The sequence below is a fragment of the Podarcis tiliguerta genome (genome assembly GCF_965153285.1).
Source record: "Podarcis tiliguerta genome assembly, chromosome: 17".
Classification (NCBI taxonomy): Eukaryota; Metazoa; Chordata; class Lepidosauria; order Squamata; family Lacertidae; genus Podarcis; species Podarcis tiliguerta.
The window spans coordinates 32,325,856-32,346,198 of record NC_139550.1 but is presented as its reverse complement, the minus strand read 5'-3'; the positions used below and the strand labels follow the sequence as shown (position 1 = coordinate 32,346,198).

The 20,343-nt window shown below is 44.7% G+C and overlaps 1 protein-coding gene across 10 annotated transcripts in view; it reads left to right on the top strand.

Moving 5' to 3' along the window:
* VAV1 (vav guanine nucleotide exchange factor 1) overlaps nucleotides 1-20,343 on the top strand; it is a 71,612-nt gene that overhangs the window by 15,205 nt on the left and 36,064 nt on the right. For all 10 annotated transcript variants that reach the window (XR_014506286.1, XR_014506287.1, XM_083419741.1 and 7 more), the window contains exons 2-7: nucleotides 5,397-5,513; nucleotides 10,787-10,845; nucleotides 13,881-13,946; nucleotides 14,512-14,620; nucleotides 16,087-16,182; nucleotides 16,772-16,840. Coding sequence is in view for 8 of the 10 variants with exons in the window: in XM_083419741.1 (XP_083275867.1) it covers nucleotides 5,397-5,513; nucleotides 10,787-10,845; nucleotides 13,881-13,946; nucleotides 14,512-14,620; nucleotides 16,087-16,182; nucleotides 16,772-16,840 (516 nt within the window). In the remaining 2 variants the exon portion in view is untranslated. The remainder of the gene's footprint in view (nucleotides 1-5,396; nucleotides 5,514-10,786; nucleotides 10,846-13,880; nucleotides 13,947-14,511; nucleotides 14,621-16,086; nucleotides 16,183-16,771; nucleotides 16,841-20,343) is intronic.

The window sequence follows — 20,343 nt, the reverse complement described above, 5'->3', positions numbered from 1 at the left end:
TGGGTTTGTAAGGTACTTGGTGTAACCGCTCTAGGAGGGAAGGAGCCATCAGAGATTAAAAAAAACAAAAAAATAAAACAAAAGCTATGTGTGTCTTAGCAACAGGCAGATTGTGATAGTGTAGATGGAGAGGAAGCCTTGAGAGGGAAGATAATTTTGAGCACTGGGGAAGAAAAGATTGCCATCACTGTGTAAATGAGTTCAGATTAGGCCTTTCTCGGAAACGTCATAACTAGCAGTTCATGATGCGGCGATAGAGCTCGTGCTTTGCTTGCCGAAGGTCCCAAGACACAGAGTTGCCATGGAGTCAACCAAAAATCCCCTAGTGCAGTGGTTTCCAATTAGCTAAGTACTGTGGGTCTCCAGTTTTTCAAAAGCCAAGCCACAGACCCCCTGGGAAAATGCTGATATCTCTATGGTGCCACAGACCCACTGGGAACACCAATTGGGAACGGCTGCCCTAGTGCTGCTCTCTAGTAGTGACTCTATAAGTAGGAGTGGAGCCACTGCAGTACAATGCCTCTCACTCTCAACTCTCAGAGCCACTCCAGAAGGATACTGTGGTCAGGTGTATTGAATGCCTGTGCAAATCTGTGGGCCTGTGCCCTCCTTAAGTCCCTTAAGTACTGGACCACACCTCTAGTCTTGTGATAGTACAGACATTTCAGAATGGCATCTTTTCCCGATCCCTTTCACTTTCCCTTTTTGGCACAGAGACTCCTTTAGAAGTGCTGGTAAGCAATCTTTACCAAGAGACAAAAAAGAGAAACACAACTCTCTTGAGTTTGTTGGATCCTCTTGGAAGTTTCCAGCACATACACACAAAAATGTTTTTGTTTTTTTTTTAATTGAACTGCATACAAAATTTGGCAGGAATCTGAGGGGATAGGCCAAGAGCGAGTCAGACTTTTCAGATCCAGGTTTAGATCTTAGATCATGAAAATGTGGACACCAGCAGTGTCCGACCTATGGTGTGCTTCAAGGCTTTCATCACTGCTCGGTTTTTATTGTAAACTGTTAGAAGAAACCCTCTAGACTTGAGCTGATAGTTTGATTCTGGTTCTATTTTTTTTTTTAATCAATCTGAAAGCAGAGGTATTCACAGCTGTTGCCAAGGGGATGTGGTTAAAGAGACTGAATCAGAAAAACACACAGCTGGAGTGTGAGCCAAGAGCTGCGTCCAAGCACCTCCTGCAGCTTTGCAAAGGATCCCGGGGCACAACATCACAGCCCTTGAAATACAGTCTCTCGAACCCTCCCTGTCTTCAACATAAACCTCAGCCATCCTCTGCCTCAAACTTATTTGTAGAATGTGCACTTCTGTGGTCTGTTGTGCTTTGCACATGCACACTAAGTTCAATGCACCTTACTTCCTGGTAAGGGACTGCAGCCTCATCTTCTGAGCAGGCCCTGTGTGTTCCACTTCTTGTTGTAAGTTCTCTATTTGGGTAGTTATTTTAGTTCTTCTCCTTTGCACCTGTTCCAGTTCAAGTACCTCAGGGTGGCCACAGATGATCAAAACAAGACCATATTGCAGTTGTCTTTGATGAGGGCTTGCCTGATTTTATGAGTGCTTCTTGTTCTCCACTGAATATTCCGCTCCTCATATTTTGTCCTCCAAATGGCCTTTGCTTTGTACCTAGATAACAGTTTAGTGGTTTCATAGTTTTCCATTGGTCGAGATCCCCAGGCCTCGTTGCTTCAACGTAAGTTCCAGCAAGAGTTGCCAACCAACCCCATGCTTGGATAGTTCACTTGGTAGAGCATAAGACTCTTAATCTCAGGTTCATGGGTTTGAGCCCCACATTGCGCAAAAGATTCCATGCGTTTCAGGGAGTTGGACTAGATTACCCTTGTGGTCATCTCTGATTCTATGATAGCTCAATGATAACCAGACAACTCCATCTTGGCCTGCTCTAGTGCCTTTAACAGCAGCTTGATCAGCAGGACTGCTCCCCAAAGGGTGGCTTTAAGCATTCAGAGGCAGATTTAGGGGAGCATGACCAGTTCAGTCACACTGGGCACCAGCGGTCATTCGCAGGCACCCTCCTGAGTGTTGCTGGAGGGCGCTGAGGGGAAGGCAGCGGAGGGGCGAAGCAGCAGCCCAGCGTGCTGGGAGCTGAGCCCTGGGCTGTGCTGATTTTGGGAGCAGCATACCGGGGCATCTGGACTTGGGCGTCACTTTGTGCTCCAGAGCGCTGCCCCCAAAATAAGCACCACCCAGGGCACCCCACCCTCCCCGTCCCCCATTGGCTACGCTACTGCTGGGCACAGAGCCTCAGGGGTGCTGCCAGGTATGCCACAACTATTATTTAGAATGCAGCGCAAGGCAGAAGGGAGCTGAATTTTGGTGTCACACAGGGCACTGCTGAAATTTGGGACCCTAAGATCAGCCACTGAAGCACAGTTCTTCTTTTGTAAGGATTGACATTTGTTCTGATTCAGCAGTAAACAGCAGGTTTTCTTGGGGGAAGCGGCAGGGGAAAAGACATGCCTTTTGAACCTGTGCTTAGAAATCACAGAACAAGTGTGGAAGAGCACTCAAGACTAAATAGCAGGAAGAAATTTCTGGTGGTGAGAGCTGTTTGGCAGTGGAACAGACTCCCTCGGGAGATGGCGGTCTCTCCTTCATGGGAAGTTTTTAAACAGGTTGGGTGACCGTCTGTCAGGGATGCAGGGGTGCCTGAGTTGTGATTCTTGCATTATATGGGGTTGAACTAGATGTAGCATGTGTGCCAACATCCCCACACTTTCTGCGAGCTGAATCAGAATAAATGTCAGTCCTTACAACACAAAAGCAATACTTCAGTGGCGGATCCTGGGGTCTAAAATTTCAGAGGTGCCCTGTCCAATGCCAAAATTCAGCTCCCCTCCATCTTGCGCTGCATTCCAAGCTGGTGCGCGTGGTTTCGTTGGCACCTGTTTCATGCCACGTCTGCTTTGCCCAGTGGGAGCTGTCCATTTTGGCTTGGTGCTGTTCTCTTGTTCTGAGGAGAAAACGGCCCGTGACAATGATATTTATCTGCAGCCTGAAGATAAAATTTGATCTTCATAACTAGGTTCACCATAGTTCATGGAGATGGAGACACATAGTTTTTCTTCTTATCTCTTCTATATCTCAACTTGATTCCCTCCCCCTCTTTCCTTTTTCCTTCTGTGATGGAACTCCTATTTGGGGACTTCCCTGGCTTTTTTCTGGCCCACGTAGGACCAGTCTGGATAGTTGGCCTTGGTGAAGATTTTACATTTTCATCCCCAAAAAGTTTTTGATTTGAGTTTCTACTGAAATGAGGCTGCATTTTAATGTTGTACTTTAATCTTGTTTTTAAGTTGTATTTTAATCAGTTGTTTTATACTTGGTGTTAGCTGCCCTGAGCCCGGTCTTGGCTGGGGAGGGTGGGGTATAAATTATTATTATTATTATTATTATTATTATTCTCCCACAAGATTAGAATTCTGAAATACTAGGCACTAAATGCTCCCTCCAAGAAAAGGCCGTGAAAGGACTAAACCCAGACAAGGAATGTAATCTGGTTCTTGGTACCAGTTCAGATTATGATCCAGCAGACTCATCACTCATAATAAGTTGCTTGTGTTTTTATTTCATTTTTAAAAAAAGTGGGGAGTCCAAAGCTGCTTTGTCCTGCCCACAAATTCCCCCAGGATGTGGGTTTGAGAGGGGAGAGGAGGGCAAGGATTGCTTGAGGTGTGAAGAGACATGTACTGTACCTCATAATCTGTGTGGGGAAACAGGAGGTAGGGCCTTGTTTACTCTACCATAGATGCAATAGTGTCTCTGATGGAAGTGTGGAAGAACTTCAGCTCCTTGCCACCCATGATACCACTTCCCCTTTCACAGAAGGTACATGGGGCAGAGTTACCTCAAGCTGTCTGTGCTGGTACAGTTGGGGCAGCAAGTGGTTGCATGGGGTGTGTTGAGTGGGGCTGGTGGAAAGGACTGGAATTTTCCACTCTGACCTTTATGGGTCTTTTGCTAGCTGGCCATATTTAAGGGATGATGAGCCATCTCACTGCGGTTGAAAAATGTGATGAACACATAACCATGCCAGCCAGCCATGCCACTCAGCACTTTTTGGCAGGAAGTAAACGTGTTGGGGAAACATGGTCGTATGTCCCCATCCACATGGGATGCGGAAGTCAATTGTGCAAGTCAAACGGGGCTTGCTCCTTTCAACTTTATGAGTTCATGTATGCGCTTGTTGGCATCTGTCTGTCTTGGGAGACAACGGAGGAGTGTGCCTTTCGGAGCGAAGTCAAACCATTGGAGAGTTACAGCACCTGTTGTGAGTGTGGAGACTGATATAGGAGAGACATGTTTTGTTGCAGCTGGGGCATTTGGTTGTGCTGCTGCAAGGTCATTCCTCCTCTGGTCAGTGCTGTGGGTGCATGCTGTGTCTCCAGGCGCTGCGGTCTTCTGCAAGGGATTCACACATGGCAGGGTTGATATTCTCAGCCTTCATGTCTCGTTTGCAGACACCTTTGTAATGCAGAATTGGTCTGCCAATGGACCTGAGGCCTGGGGCCAGCTTCCTTGTACGCCCGAGATCATTATTAAAACAAAAAACACTTTGCTTCTTTGCACTGGACTGGTGAAAACATGCCAGACTGTATAAGTGCAACCCATCTCTTCTGCTATATTTTGCTCCATGGCTCCACCTACGAATTCACAAGTGTTAATTGCCACTGGCTTTAAATTTTGTGTCTCAGGGTTATAATTTGAAATATGCGGCTCCCTTCTACGATTGGATGGAAGACTTATACAAACTTGCAGCATATGAACGACTTGCATATAAGCGCAGACTTGCCATGGACAAATTTAGTGAAATTTGGAATCCATTCTTACAAATACTGTAATAGGTTGAGATCTGGTGAAGTACAATAACAACCTTGTAAAAAAGACAGTTTTGTGTCCCCCCTGCTTTATTTTCTCTTGTACACGGGTTCTGTTTCTTTTTTTCTTTTTCTCTCTTTTATTTACATATCACCATGTTTAGTGCACATATAATTATATACTTTTTGAACTTTCAATAAAGATGTTTAAAACAAAGCAAAATATATGTTTTTTTAAATATGTAGCAGATTAATGTACATGCAAAGTGCTAGAAGGAAACCTGTTGGTACTGCTTACATCATAGTAAGAATAAGAATAAAAATAGGGCTGGGGGAATCCCTTAGAGCAGGTAGATCTGCTGTTGGTCACACCACCCCTTGGCAGCTTTGCTTAGAATTAGGGATAACCTGGCAGAATCCAGGGGGAACTAGGAGGCAGTGATAGAACTGAATGCGCTGCATGTTTTGCACTATGTTGAGCCATGGTGGTCGTGTTGCTGAGTCTCATTCTCAGCTTATGTTCTTTCTCTGTGCTCTCCTTCCAGTTCCTGTGCCTCAAGAACATTCGAACCTTCCTCGCTGCATGCTGTGAGAAGTTTGGTCTGCGCAAGAGTGACTTGTTTGAGGTCTTCGACTTGTTTGACGTCAGGGATTTTGCAAAGGTTTGATTGCTTCATCCGCCTTCTTCACAAAAATACAGTTTTTATAGGCACTTTGTTATTGTCTTCAAAGGAGTCAAGGTAGCCTGTGAATGTGATACAAATCTGTTTCATACATATAATATGCAACTGAAAAATGTAGCTTTATAAAATAAGTGTCATAGCCACAATAGCCAATAGTCTCCATGTGCAATACATATTAGCAAACTGATACATGTAAATATATTAATCAGCTGTAACATGACACATAAAATGTGCATGCTCCAAACAGATCACATGCTTGCACAGAAAAACTATGGATATGCAAGCTGCCCAAAACTCATGTTCTTTTTTGTGGTTCTTCAAGCAAACACCAAAATATTCCATTCCTCTTAAAACACTTGAATGTACAGGAGTCCTGAGGAAATGCAGACACCCCCATTCCCAAGCCGAGCCCCACTTCCGACTCTGTCAAAAATCCCTTAGCAGCTGGTGCTACAGTGCTCAGTGAGTGCAACTGGCAGGAAACAGCCAAAATAATGGAAACGTGCTATTTATCCGTATTTATCAATAATGATCATTTGCCATACTTTGTGGTTTTGATAACAAATAAGTGATTTATATTAGGGAACAAATTATCTTTAAGAATAAGCCCAAGTTCAGAGGTCATGACCGCTTCATTGTTTGCAACAACACCTGCAGTCACATCTGCATTGGGTCTCGGTCCTGTATACCTGAAGGAGCGTCTCCATCCCCATCATCCAGCCCGGACACTGAGGTCCAGCGCCGAGGGCCTTCTGGCGGTTCCCTCGCTGCAAGAAGTGAGGTTACAGGGAACCAGGCAGAGGGCCTTCTCGGTGGTGGCGCCTGCCCTGTGGAACGCCCTCCCAGCAGATGTCAAGGCAATAAACAACTATGTTACTTTTAAAAGACAACTGAAGGCGGCCATGTTTAGGGACGTTTTTCATGTCTGATGCTGTATTGTTTTTAATATTCGGTTGGAAGCTGCCCAGAGTGGCTGTGGAAACCCAGCCAGAGGGGCGGGGTATAAATAAGTTGTTGTTGTTGTTGTTATAAATTATTATTAACTAGAGTTTGGACATCACCTGAAGCTTTAACCTCAAGGCAAGGATGTTCTATGGGGCAGAAGATGGCAGCTTGGCCAGCCAGGGGGCAGGTGCTGGCCATGTCTGATGCCTCAAGTGTGGAGCCAAAAGAGGAAAGAGGGAGGTGGCGTCCCCCAAGTGTTGTGGGAATGAGTTCTAAGCACCTTTTTTAAAAAAGGGAACATACATAAGGAAGAAGGAGCTTGTGGTTTAAACCACTGCTTGAGTCTTCCGTACAGGTGTGTCTACCAGACCTTCCAGGCAGGCAGATATTCTCATTTACTGTATCTGCTGCCCACATTTTATCATTCCAAGCAGCTCCGTGATCATTCACAATCTCTGAGGCAGCAAAACTTATTGAGTTGTCAGCCTCAGTGCAAAATCGCCCTGAGCGCAGCATTGCCTCTGAAGGAGGGAGCTGCTGTATTCACACCAAAGCTTTGGGAGCTGCCTGACAGCATGTAAACAACATTCCCTGACCTCCCGCTCTCTGCTCAGTAGGCCAGAAAGCAAGCAGGCGCTTGCCCACAACAGGATATGAAATGCAGCAGCCAAACCACGCAGGCGAGTTGCAGTGGGCATGTCCTAGAGGAGGAAGCCTGTAACACGTGCAATCTTGCTGCAAAGGGTTTCCTTTAAGCCAAAGGTTTATTTTAAAATGCTAGCGCAAGGTTTCCATTCTTAGCTAAATGTTTGCCTGGCTGCAGAGAAAAGCGTGGAAAATTGAGTGAAATGAATGGAAGGATCATAGAATGAGAAGTGTAGGGGGTATGATGGGCATCCAATTTAGATGTCCTAATGTAGCTTATCTTATACCAGGGCCGGCCCTACGATGAGACAGAGGGAAGCAGCTGCCTCAGGTGGCAGATGCTGAGGTAAGGGGAGCAGCCCTGTACCAGCTACACTAGCTTGAGGCCCTCAAGTGCACTGGGAGACATTGTCCTTTCACCAGTACTGGAGTAAGAGGCAACTACCAGTCCAGCTGGCTTCTGTGGACAAGATGGTGCCCTGGGGGAGGACGCCATTTTGTCCTTCACCTCAGGCAGCAAGACGTCTTGAGCCAGCCCTGTCTTCCACCTGGAACTCAATCCAAACTTGGTCTGCTCACGTACAAAATGGAGGAAGCAGGCAAAGGTCTAATTTTAACATTAAAAGGGACACATCGAAAAGGGGAGTTGAATCCTCTCTCCTCGCAGCAGTGGAGATGGGTACGGAGAAAAATGTCTGAAGCACAGCAGGGGAGAGTTCAGCATCCCTCAGCCACACAAACCTTTTTTGGTAAAATAACAGAACAACAACTGTCAAACACATAAGGAATTACTATAGGGTGTAAAGGGGTCTTACTTCTCTACTGGCCTGGCATCGGCAGATTGCTGGCCAGCTGAATTTTTCTGAATGGAGAAAAACCAAGTTGTCCCCTCCTTTAATGAGCTTGGGCTGGCATACAAAGAACGCCCCAACCACATATTTATCAATAGCCCTGTGAGGTAGGCCCAAAGTCATCTAAGGAGCTTCATGGCCAAGTATGGGGTTGAACCTGGATGCCCAGTCTTAACTGATGTTTCTAGTCTTAACTAATGTTTATGGAAGTTTTTAATGTTTGATGCTTTATCATCATCATCATCATCATCATCTTCTGTTGGGAGCCACCCAGAGTTGCTGGGGAAATCCAGCCAGATAGGGGGCATATGAATTATTATTATTATTATTATTATTATTATTATTATTAGCATTTTAAACACTGCACCACACTGGTTTTTGGAGCCTGCCTACCTTCTGTTTTAAATGTGACTGGGGCAGTTCTGTTACTAGACAAATTTGGCAGTCCCATCATGCCTAATTTGACCTAAAACAGATTCCTGCTCAACCTTTTCCTGATTGCTTTTGAGAAAAAAGTTTTTGTAGCAGAAGCCAGCAATGTACAGAGTGCTGGGTTTGATGGCAGGCAGTTGAGAGTCAGGTGCCCTGCTTACATCATCTCTTTTGATGCCCGCTGTCTTAGCCAACTCCTTGGATCGCTGATGCTGCAAGTCTGGCCCTATTCTTGCAGTTCTTCCAGAATCCTTGTCGCAGCTGGATTTCAGCCCCACAGTTGCAACAACTTTTTAAGAGCAAGGGGCACTGTAGAGCCATAGATTCTGAAAAGAGGGGGCACCCACTGCAGATACATGAAGTACCAAAATAATGAACTAATATAGGAATAACAATACAATCCAGCCAGAATCGAGCATTCTTCATATGTAAGTGAGAGATTTCAGAATAATAATAATAATAATAATAATAATAATAATAATAATTTATTATTTATACCCTGCCCATCTGGCTGGGTCCCCCCAGCCGCTCTGAGCGGCTTCCAACAAAACACTAAAATACAATAACCTATTAAACATTAAAAGCTTCCCTAAACAGGGCTGCCTTTAGATGTCTTCTAAAAATTTGGTAGTTATTTTTCTCTTTGACATCTGGTGGGAGGGCGTTCCACAGGGCGGGTGCCACTACCAAGAAGGCCCTCTGCCTGGTTCCCTGTAACGTGGCTTCTTGTAGCGAGGGAACCGCCAGAAGGCCCCGGCGCTGGACCTCAGTGTCCAGTTTAACAGGACTTAAAAGTGGTTAATTTTGGTTGGATTGTGCCCCTTTATATAGTGATTTTCTTAAACATTTTAAGCACATTATCTTAGCAATTCTTTAAACAGCCCTGTAAGACTTGTCAATAGTGTTGGGAGCTGAGGCTGATCGCTTGCACAGTGAATTCATGGCTGAGTCAGAGGTAAAATTTGAAGCGGGGGATTCCGTTCTCACACACTGAGTCACTGTGCTGCATCAGTTCTCAGTAGCAATCATGGAAACAACAGAGGCCCCAAATGCTTTTAAAAGTATCAAACCACTTTAATAAGTCATGGCTTCCCCCAGAGACTCCTGGAAACTGTAGTTTGTTAAGGGTGCTGAGAGGGTGCTTATTCCCCTCACAGAGCTACAATTCTCAAAGTGGTTAAAGAGTCAACCCCTCTCCCCAGGGAACAGTTTGCTACTGTTCTGGAAATTATTATTTAAGGGGCATCTGGGAACTGAGGAAACCAGCATTGTCCTTCATCTTCATAGTCTCTGAGTGTATTTTTATGTGTGCTGATTAGGGTTGCCATATTTTGAAGAGCATCAAAGAGGACACATTTGCCAGCTTCTGCTTTTAACTATGGATCTCTATGATGATTCTCATCATGAAAAAGAGGGCACGTCTTGGAAAAAGAAGACCTATGGCAACCCTGGAATTAAAGCAGCTCTTACTTCCACCCCACCCCAAATACAGCAAGCATGACATCTCCTAAGTAGCCTTATCGGAATGTTTTCTGTTAAATTAAAATGGAACAATTAAGTAATTACAGTCAAGGTAACAGGAAAGGCTTAATTTATATGCAAACATTCTGGAAACATAGACTAATTTCATTGGCGTTTATGCAAGATGTCAGCTAAATAATGTTAACAGTACAATGTGGTACACTACAACAATTAACAATTAGATCGTGTTCTTCCTTTTGGTTATTTTCTACGTTGTAAAGGCTTTAGAAGTGTTTTTAAAAAGAAATCCAGAACTGGACAACCAGCTGCAAAGTAGCATTCCCTGAGCCCAGGCTACTGAGTAAAGCTCTCTTCATATTGTGCCATTTCCCCCATCTCCTCTGGCTGGCTCTGCATGCCCTGGCTGGACACTGGGGACTGTCTCTGGGATGGACTTGAATTTCTGTTTATTTCATCGGGTTTTATTGTTTTGCTGTATGTCGTTATTACTGGCTCTGCTTTTTGACATTTCAACAAAAGCTGCCTTGGCTCTACAAAACATTGTGGAATATTAATGTTTTAAAGTCAATACAGTGGTACCTTGGGTTACATACACTTCAGGTTACATACGCTTCAGGTTACAGATTCCGCTAACCCAGAAATAGTGCTTCAGGTTAAGAACTTTGCTTCAGGATAAGAACAGAAATCATTCTCCGGCGGCACGGCAGCAGCAGGAGGCCCCATTAGCTAAAGTGGTGCTTCAGGTTAAGAACAGTTTCAGGTTAAGTACGGACCTCCAGAACGAATTAAGTACTTAACCCAAGGTACCACTGTAATCAAGTATCCATAGATTAAGTCCAATGTTGCTGACCACACACACCTCTCTTTCTCTCTCTCTCCCTCTCTTCTTCCTCGTAGGTGATTGACACCTTATCAATACTTTCGTGGACACAGGTTGCTCAGAACAAAGGGTTTGTGTAAGTGCAGTTGGCTTTCATGCGTGTCTCACACGGATGTGGCATTTTGTGAAACTGTTCTAAAACTAGGGGCCGCACCTTTGCTCACTCTACTCCCCTGCCATCTCTGCTCGCATTAACACATACCCCCTGCCAGGTTTCTCCTTCCCACCCTATGCAACAGCGAAGCTCATGTCACCTTCCAGTGTGGTGTAGTGGTTAAGAGCGGTAGACTCGTAATCTGGTGAACCAGGTTCGATTCCCCGCTCCTCCTCCGCAGCTGCTGGGTGACCTTGGGCTAGTCACATTTCTCTGAAGTCTCTCAGCCCCACTCACCTCACAGAGTGTTTGTTGTGGGGGAGGAAGGGAAAGGAGAATGTTAGCTGCTTTGAGACTCCTTTGGATAGTGATAAAGCGGGATATCAAATCCAAACTACTACTACTACTACTACTATTCTTCTTCTTCTTCTTCTTCTTCTTCTTCTTCTTCTTCTTCTTCTTCTTCTTCTTCTTCTTCTTCCCAACCTACTTTCTGAAGCCACTTCTCTCTTGTATTCTGCAGTGCTGCTTTGCACCCTAGTTTTCTCCTGCCCCACATGTCCATGCCTTCTTTTGTGCGACCCCCCTTTCACACAGAAGTCACCCCCCATGGTAACCTCCTGCATCTTCCTCCTCCCACAAAGTACGTCTAGTAAGTCCAATTATTAAGCCACCATGCCCTTCAGGCCCTTTCGTGTCCCAGCTTTCCTCTTCAACCCCATACAATTACTTCCTGCTTTTCTCAACAATCCCTTTCACACAGATTACTCCCAATTCCATGTCATCTCCTCTCTTCTCTCCTGTGGTGCAACCCCCTTTGTGCGTGTGTGCACACGCACACCCACCGGCCCAGTTGTCATCTCCAACCCCTTTTTCCTATCTCTTTTTTAAAAAAAACACCCTCTCCCTTGCACACAGACCACTGTTTTGAGTGTTCCTCCCTTCTCTCTGTACTCGAACAACAGCAGAAGTTTGAGTAGGTGTGGAGGAACATTGAGGTGAAAATTGTGGTTTTTAACAATGGCAGAGGTTTCAGTAAATCAGGGGTGGAGGGACAATAAAGGTTGTTTTTAAAAACATATACTGTATATTAAAAAGATAACCAACAAATTTGAACAAGGAGAAATAGCAGAAATGGGTATGACAGAAACTAACACCAAAAAGCCTAACATACACAGCCTGTCCCAACTTTCTTCTTGCTGCAGGCAAGCCTTGTTTTAATCTGCCACTTCCTCTCATCCCTTTCATTATAAGAAAAAAACTGCTCCCTTTCCCTTATGGGGTATCCAGGGGCCCATATAGAGTCCTTAAGTAGGTTCCCTATCAGAAGGAGAAAATAACAGAGGCCAACCAGAGAATATTGAGGAGCAAAGCAGCTAGTAAGCTTGATCTTTATTAACTGTTGCAACAGGGTCCCCACTCACCACATGCAAGAGGCAGGAGGGACCCAGAACAATGGTGAGCAAGCCCTTATATAGACCTTTGAAGTTGCTCGCCCTGTAGCCAGAGACCACACCCCAAAACATCATACATACATCACAGAAAGAGGCGGTCTACAGCAGAAATCTTGTCTGCCAGGATACTTGATAATGGTCACTGATTGCATTACCTGGACTGCCCGGCCATTCTTTTGTGATGGTAAATACTTTAATTCCTGAATCCAGGTCACAGGATCATCCTATTCATACACGCATACGCCCTTAAGACAGGTAAGCAAAACACAGTGGAGAGGCTTTTCCATTTCTTTCCTCCTTGCAGAGAAATATTTGAGGTCACTGGGAGAGTCAAAATAGTTTGAGAGAGTCAAAATGACTTCAGGATTGTTCTCCTGTACTATTTCAGACACGTGGTTTATATACTTATGTATAATAATAATAATAATAATAATAATAATAATTATTTATATCCTGCCCTCCCCAGCCAAAGCCAGGCTCAGAGCGGCTAACATTTGCCTTGTAGATTTATGAACATATGATTTATATATATGAGACCTTAGAATTCCTGTAACACTTTCTTACTCTACTCATACCTCTGCTACTGTTTAAAATCACTTTTTCCTCTCTCAGCATATTTCCATTCCTGCTTTACTGCTGTTGTTTAAAACCACCAATTTCCTCTGTGTCTCTCCATCCCTGATTTATTCAAACCTCTGGTGTTGTTTTAAACCACCATTTCCCTCTCGGTTTTCCCCATCCCTGCCTTGCTCAAAGTGCCAGTTTGGCTTCACCAAAGAAAGGAGCCATGAACCTTTTCGTGGTCTACTCCAGCCCAGTTCTATTGACAACTGGGCCAGAAAGAGAAGATATGTTCACAGCTATCTGTATGCCAAATAATCTTATGGCACTCAGTACGTTTATTGCACCTTAAATTTTCCTTGACTGGAGACCAGCCACTGAAGTTGCAAATAATAAATATTATTGATAAGTCCGCAGTAAATCTTAGGCCGTGGCTACTTTGCCGACAATGTGTCGGCCTTAGATGACAGATAAGTTCATCCAAAAGAAGGTCAGTGGTTCGAATCCCCGCGACGGGGTGAGCTCCCATTGCTCGGTCCCTGCTCCTGCCAACCTAGCAGTTCGAAAGCACATCAAAGTGCAAGTAGATAAATAGGTACCGCTCCGGCGGGAAGGTAAACGGCATTTCCGTGCTCTGCTCTGGTTTCGCCAGAAGCAGCTCAGTCATGCTGGCCACATGACCTGGAAAAACTGTCTGCAGACAAACGTCGGCTCCCTCAGCCAGTAAGGCGAGATGAGCACAGCAACCCCAGAGTCGTTCGGGGCTGGACTTATCTGTCAGGGGTCCTTTACCTTTTTACTTTGCCAACAATCTGTCGCCCTTAGATGACTGATAAGTTCATCCAAAAGAAGTTACCAAGCAAGGGGCTGCAGCATCTGAAATAAGCATCCTCTGATACCACTATAAATGCTATATCTATATAGGCATATATATAGTTGCAGGTACTTGAGTAGCTTGTGGATATTACATTCTGATCTTAAACCATGTTTGTTATTTTACAGGCCATTCCCTACAGAGGACAGCATCGCTGATGATGATATATACAGTGGCTTATCGGATCAGATTGAGTAAGGAGCAAGACCATTCTGGGAGGGGAGGGGGAAATCATCAGTGGCGTAGCGTGGGTTGTCAGCACCCGGGGCAAGGCAAGTAATTTGCGCCCCCTAACCTGTGTATTTGCGCCCCCTAACCCATGGATTTGCGCCCCCTAACCCTAACCCCCAGATGTTGCGCCCGGTGCGGCCGGGGCCCCCCCCTGCACCCCCCACGCTACGCCACTGGAAATCATTCATGCCAAACGTTGTGCTTTTCCCTTGAAAGAATGCATGACATCAGAAAATGATCAAGTGGATCTTTTCCCTATCACTGTACGTTGGCAGAACCTTCCCCTCCTGAATTCCTGCTGCTTCTACAATTGCTAAAGGCGCAGAAGTATTGACGGGAAAATGATCATCATTGTGCCAATAAGCTTCTCTCAGGCATGCAGGTCTTTGAAAGTAGTTACTAAAGGGTGGTCTAGATAGCGACTTGAGGCGGACTCCCCTGACCCATGGCAACTGAAGCCACATGGGTCTCATTCCAACAAAATCTACCTTCTCTCATGTCAGTTCTTTCTCTCTCCCTTTCCACCAGTGACACCATGGACGAAGATGATGACCTCTATGATTGTGTGGAAAATGAGGAGGCTGAAGGAGATGACATCTACGAGGATCTGATGAGGTCAGAGCCAAGTGTCATGCCGGTAAGTGGCTAGGAGGTGGTAATCTATCTATTCCTTGCAAGGCACAATTACTACTGCCGGATCCACCCACCATCAGAAGAAAGTCATTGTGCAGTCCGTCAAAGAAAGACTTTGCATGATTTATGTGGGTAAAAAAGGTAAAGGACCCCTGGACGGTTAAGTCCAGTTGAATTCGACTATGGCATATATCCCCAAACTCGGCCCTCCAGCTGTTTAGGGACTACAATTCCCATCATCCCTGACCACTGGTTCTGTTAGCTAGGGATGATGGGAGTTGTAGTCCCGAAACAGCTGGAGGGCCAAGTTTGGGGATGCCTGGACTATTGGGTGCAGCGTTCATCTCTGCTTTCAGGCCGATTTATCTATCAGATTTATCTCTCAGACACAGCAAGCATTTTACCACCTGCAACCTGTTCATCTTCACAGCAGCCCTGTAGAGTAGTCCCTGGTCGCCATTTTAGAAAGATTAAATTAAAAGCAAACAAGTCAGTGTTATTCCTGTTTTATTTCTTATTGATTTATTAAATTTATCATGAAAAGATCTCAGGGCAAGTGACAGAATAAAATACAAGATAATTAAACCAAAACAACAATGACCGCTCCCCGCATAAAACAGGGGGCGACCTTTGCGTGGATGTGCGCAGCCCCTGGATCTGGAGCGGCTCCGTCAGCATAGGCTTGGCTTTGCCTTCCCTCAGGTGGGATACCTGGAGGTTTCCGCCTACCCCAGTCAGTTGTCCAATCCCACCTGGGGGAAGCATTGCCAAGGAGATCAGGCCAGGTAGGGGAGGGATTACCTGCCCATACAATAGAGGGAGGATCTTACCTGGGAATCCTCACTTGGCTCCAGAGCAGATCTCAGGGCAATTGACAGAATAAAATACAAGATAATTAAACCAAAACAACAAAACAATAACCACCACCCCCCTTCCCACAGAAACATTTAAAAGGCTGTAGAATATTAATCAGCCTAAGGCCTGGAGGAAGAGTAACGTTTTTACCTGGCGCCTAAAAGTACCGTATTTTTCGCTCTATAAGACACACCAGACCACAGCACGCACCTAGTTTTTGGAGGAGGAAAACAAGAAAAAAATATTCTGAATCTCAGAAGCCAGAATAGCAAGAGGGATTGCTGCGCAGTGAAAGCAGCAATCCCTCTTGCTGTTCTGGCTTCTGGGATAGCTGCGCAGCCTGCATTCGCTCCATAAGACGCACACACATTTCCCCTTACTGTTTAGGAGGGAAAAAGTGAGTCTTATAGAGCAAAAAATACGGTATATAATGAAGGCACCAGGCGAACCTCCCTTTTTAATGCTGGAACACCTGACCCATTAACACAGTTAACATCATTAGGGCGGCCTAGTGAGTGATGCATTTGAACCCGTGTCCAGGGCCCAGGCTTCATCCACTGACCCACAGCAACTTATCTGATAACATGGTTCCCCACTGTGTTGTATGTTTTGCAGCAGCGGATGACTGAACTGGACAAGAGGAAATGTTGCCTTCAGGAGATCCAACAGACGGAGGAGAAATACACAAGCACACTAGAATCTATCCACCAGGTACTTAGGCCATTTCCGCCTCCTCACAGCAGTTCAGGTGGCCGAATTTCTCTTTGCCCCACATTCAGGCCGTATTCGAGGCCACAGAAGCAGCACCTCCCTGTCTGGTTGTCTTCCTCTTTCTTGCTTTTTGCAACTCACCAGGCGATGTTGTCGTGCTGTGAGTTTCCTCGCTCCTGCCAGCGGTTGTGGGTGATGTGGAGCAGGGCCAGAGAAACTCACTCAGCCAGATGGCGTCAGGTCACAAATTGAGTTGCACCAGCAATTATGGGAGTTGGAAGGAGATGTTAAAATGGGCCTGAGGTTTTGGGCGGCAGCTGCTCACCATGTCTTCATTACTTAGTTCTACCCTTTGTTTGTAGCGACAAAGAAGGGGGAGCGTGGCCCTCAGCCTGATAGACTGAGATAAGGATCCCTCCTCACAGTGGCTTCTTCCTCTGCTCACAGCATGTATAGTGCTAAACTGGGCATGCAGAAATTTCTCCCCAGTACTGAATGGTATATTCATCCCCCATCAGCCAATGTGCATCTTGCTGCCTTGAATTGTGCTTGTTATTGGATCATTTCAACCAGGTTGTGCTCTTTCCAGCATTTCATGAAACCTCTGCAGCTGTTTCTGCAACCACAGGACCTGGAGAATATTTTTATTAACATTGAGGTAAGAATCTAATCTTTCAGGCACATTGCTTTTTTTAAGTACTCCTCCAGCCACTCTAGATATATTAAGAGCTCCACATTACTGTTGTCCATTGTCTAAGTGCTAAAATTACCATATTGGCCCGAATATAAGCCTCATTTTTTTTCCAAATTCTGACCGTGAAAAGTTAAAGTGTGGCTTCAATTAACGACCTTGCAAAAATCAGCTTTTACGATATCGCTGCTGACAAAGATATACGGTAAAACGGGATGGGTGTGAGTGCCTGCGGAATTTTAAGGGAGCAGCTTTTATTCGAGTATTATCTTTTTTTTTTCTTTTTCCTCCTTGAATTTTAAAGGTGTGGCTTATATTCGAGCCAATACGGTAGGTTGGTTTAACATAGCAACCAGTTTGTGACCGAAGCCTTGGTGGCTTTTAGTAGTGATGCTGCCAAAGTCATAATTCCCTGGCTCAGGATATGAACCTCGTGACTTATGTGAGATCTGGGACACCACAGTTCTTCTCTGGGTCAGATTGTAAAAAACAAGTTTCCTTTTTCCCCATTTTTTTATTATTAGTTTTCCAAATTTGTAACAGAAATAACATACAAAACACACTAAAGAAAACACATTACAATACAAAAAAAGACAAATAAAAACACTTATTACTTATAACTTAATTTAACTTTCATTGGTAACTGACTTCCTCAAATCCCCCCTAACTGAATTTCATTGTATCACCTTGTAACAGTTCTCGAAAATCATATTTCTTATAAAATTAACTCCTTCAATTTACTATCCTCTTCTCTTTTATTGGTATTCTCATCCTTAATTCCTTACAATTCATTCTTAATCTAATCCTAAGCCTATTTGATACTTCCAAGTGATTTCTAATTATCTTATATTACAATATTTGGCTAAATATTCTTTGAATTTCTTCCAATCTTCTTGATATTCCTCTTCCTTCTGGTCGCGGATTCTTCCAGTCAGGTCGGCCAACTCCAAAAAGTCCACCATCTTCATCTGCCATTCTTCTATTGTTGGTATCTCTTGCGATTTCCAATTTTTGGCTAGTAAAAGTCTTGCTGCTGTAGTGGCATACAAAAACAATCTAACATCTTTTTTGGGACATAGAAAGCAAGTTTCTTAATTCCCTCCTAACTCCCCAGACACTTGCCCTTCCCTTCACTGGTCTTAACCACATTTTCCTTTTGCCCCGTGCTTCCTAGGCACAGGTCTGTGCTTTAAAGCTCTGTGTCTGTGTGCTCCCTGCCCCCCTTCTTCCTCTTTTTTGCCCTGGTTCTTTCCACACACAAAAAATGTTCCTAATTCTGAATTGGAACAAAAGGCAATTTGGGTTTTCAGAGGATTGACGTTTGCTCGCAGTAAAGAGCAGGTTTTCATGGGGAAAGCGCTGAGGGGAAATAAAAAGTGCTTAGACAGAATGCTATAAAGCACAGGCCTGTGCCTAGAAACACGGCAAGAAAGGAAGTCTAGATGAGCCCATGGTTACCTAGAAGTGGGTATATCTTTCTCTTTTCATCCTGTGTAATTTTTGCATGTTTTTACTCATAGTTCCGTTCATTCACACATAAGGGGAGCGGGTGGCGCTGTGGTCTAAACCGCTAAGCCTCTTGGGCTTGCCAGTCGGAAGGTTGGCAATTCGAATCTGTGAGCTCTCATTGCTCTGTCCCACTCCTGCCAATCTAAGCAGTTCGAAAGCACACCAGTGCAAGTAGATAAATAGGTACCGCTGTGGCAGGAAGATAAATGGCGTTTCTGTGTGCTCTGCTTTCCATCACGGTGCTCCATTGTGCCAGAAGCGGTTTAGTCATGCTGGCCACGTGACCCAGAAAACTATCTGCAGACAAACGCTAGCTCCCTTGGCCTGAAGCGAAATAAGTGCCACACCCCATAATGTCAAGGTCCAGGGAATCCTATCCCTCCCCCGGGTGCAGCCAAAAAAGCAGATAGACAATTTATTCAGTATTCACAGAGAGAGAGAAAGGAATGTAGTCCCTATTCAATAATGACATTGTTCCGAGTAAAGCCCAACCCCCTCCGTCTCTTTTATCCTCCATCATCCCTGCACTGGCTGATCTGGGCTTTCTGCTTCTGAGCTTTCTGTTCTACTACTCTCCTAGTCCTGGGAGAGGGGGGCTCAGGAATGCTGTCCAAAGACACCGAGTCTGTCAGCTGCCTCTCCCCTAGTGTTTCTTCCTCCTGCTGTTCCTCTCCCAATATTTCCCAGCTTCTCCCCTCTGCAGCCTTTGAACTATGCCCTTCTGCAAACCACCGTTCTAAATCTATACAGTCCTCCTATTCTTGGGAAGGTTCAGGAGAAGGGGCGTGCAGTCCTCACCATTCCTCCTCAGTCCAGCCCGACACATAGTCACCTTTGAGTGGACTTAACCATACTTTTTACCTTACCTTTCCCACATAACTTTGTACTTTTTAATCAAAATTCTTAGGTAATTTTGTATTTTAATATGCATATTTTCTCTTGAAATATCTATTTAAATGGAGGTGGGTGTTATACATTTGCTGAGGACTCTGTAATAACATTTAGAGGAGCATAAGGTCTGTGAGATAGCTAAGGTCTCATCCAAAGCTTCTGAAAGGTCCAGGTCAGGACATTTCACAGAAGATTTTGCAAAGATCTAATTCAGCCCAGCAGTGGTGGCTGCTATGGTGATGGGAGACAGACTTTTTAGAAGTGCTAAGGTAGAAGCATGTAATCTGAGACAGCATCACAGAGGATACTTCAATGTAGTTTCTGGATATATAGCGAAGATTTTCGTTCCACCGCACATGCATTCTAATAGCACATCTGCTTGCACAAAGATTTGTCATCACGAATATTCTGGGACAAGAGATCATTCAAATAAAGAGCGCAGGATGACACTAAAGAAGGTGCTTTAACCAACCGCGAAAAAGAGAACAGTAAAGTTTTTAAAATCAATTTTAATAAGGTGTTCTTATAAACACACACATCCCGCTAATTAAAGAAACAAAGTAAAATTGTTTTGTGATTGGATACCAGCCCATTTCATATTGAACCAATGCAGCCCCTCTCCCACTTCTACCTTGTCTGCCAGACTTGTGCAAATGCATTGGTTTTCCTGAAATGCCCTGGAACTGAAAAACACCCACCTAGCTGTGATGGTAGCGTGCAACTAAAAGTATGGATACAGTCCTGCTTTACTGTAAGCCAGGTAGCCTCAGGACAGATTGTTTATTTCACTGAAGTCATCTCCATCTTGCAAGGCTACATATTTGAGTTCACTTGTGGCCTAGACTTCCTTCCTCTGCTAGGTCCTCTGTAATATTTCATGCAAAAGGGTATGTGCATATATGTGCCGTTTCTTCTCCAGCCAGAATGACTCACTTGTAAAGTTAAGTCACTCATTCCGGCAAGAGTTTTTCTGCTTGATCATCATTTCTGAACGCAGTAGAGACTGAAGCCATGATGTTGGGATCCCACCCAAGTCACAGTTGCCTCTGGGTTTCCTTGTCCTTCCACAG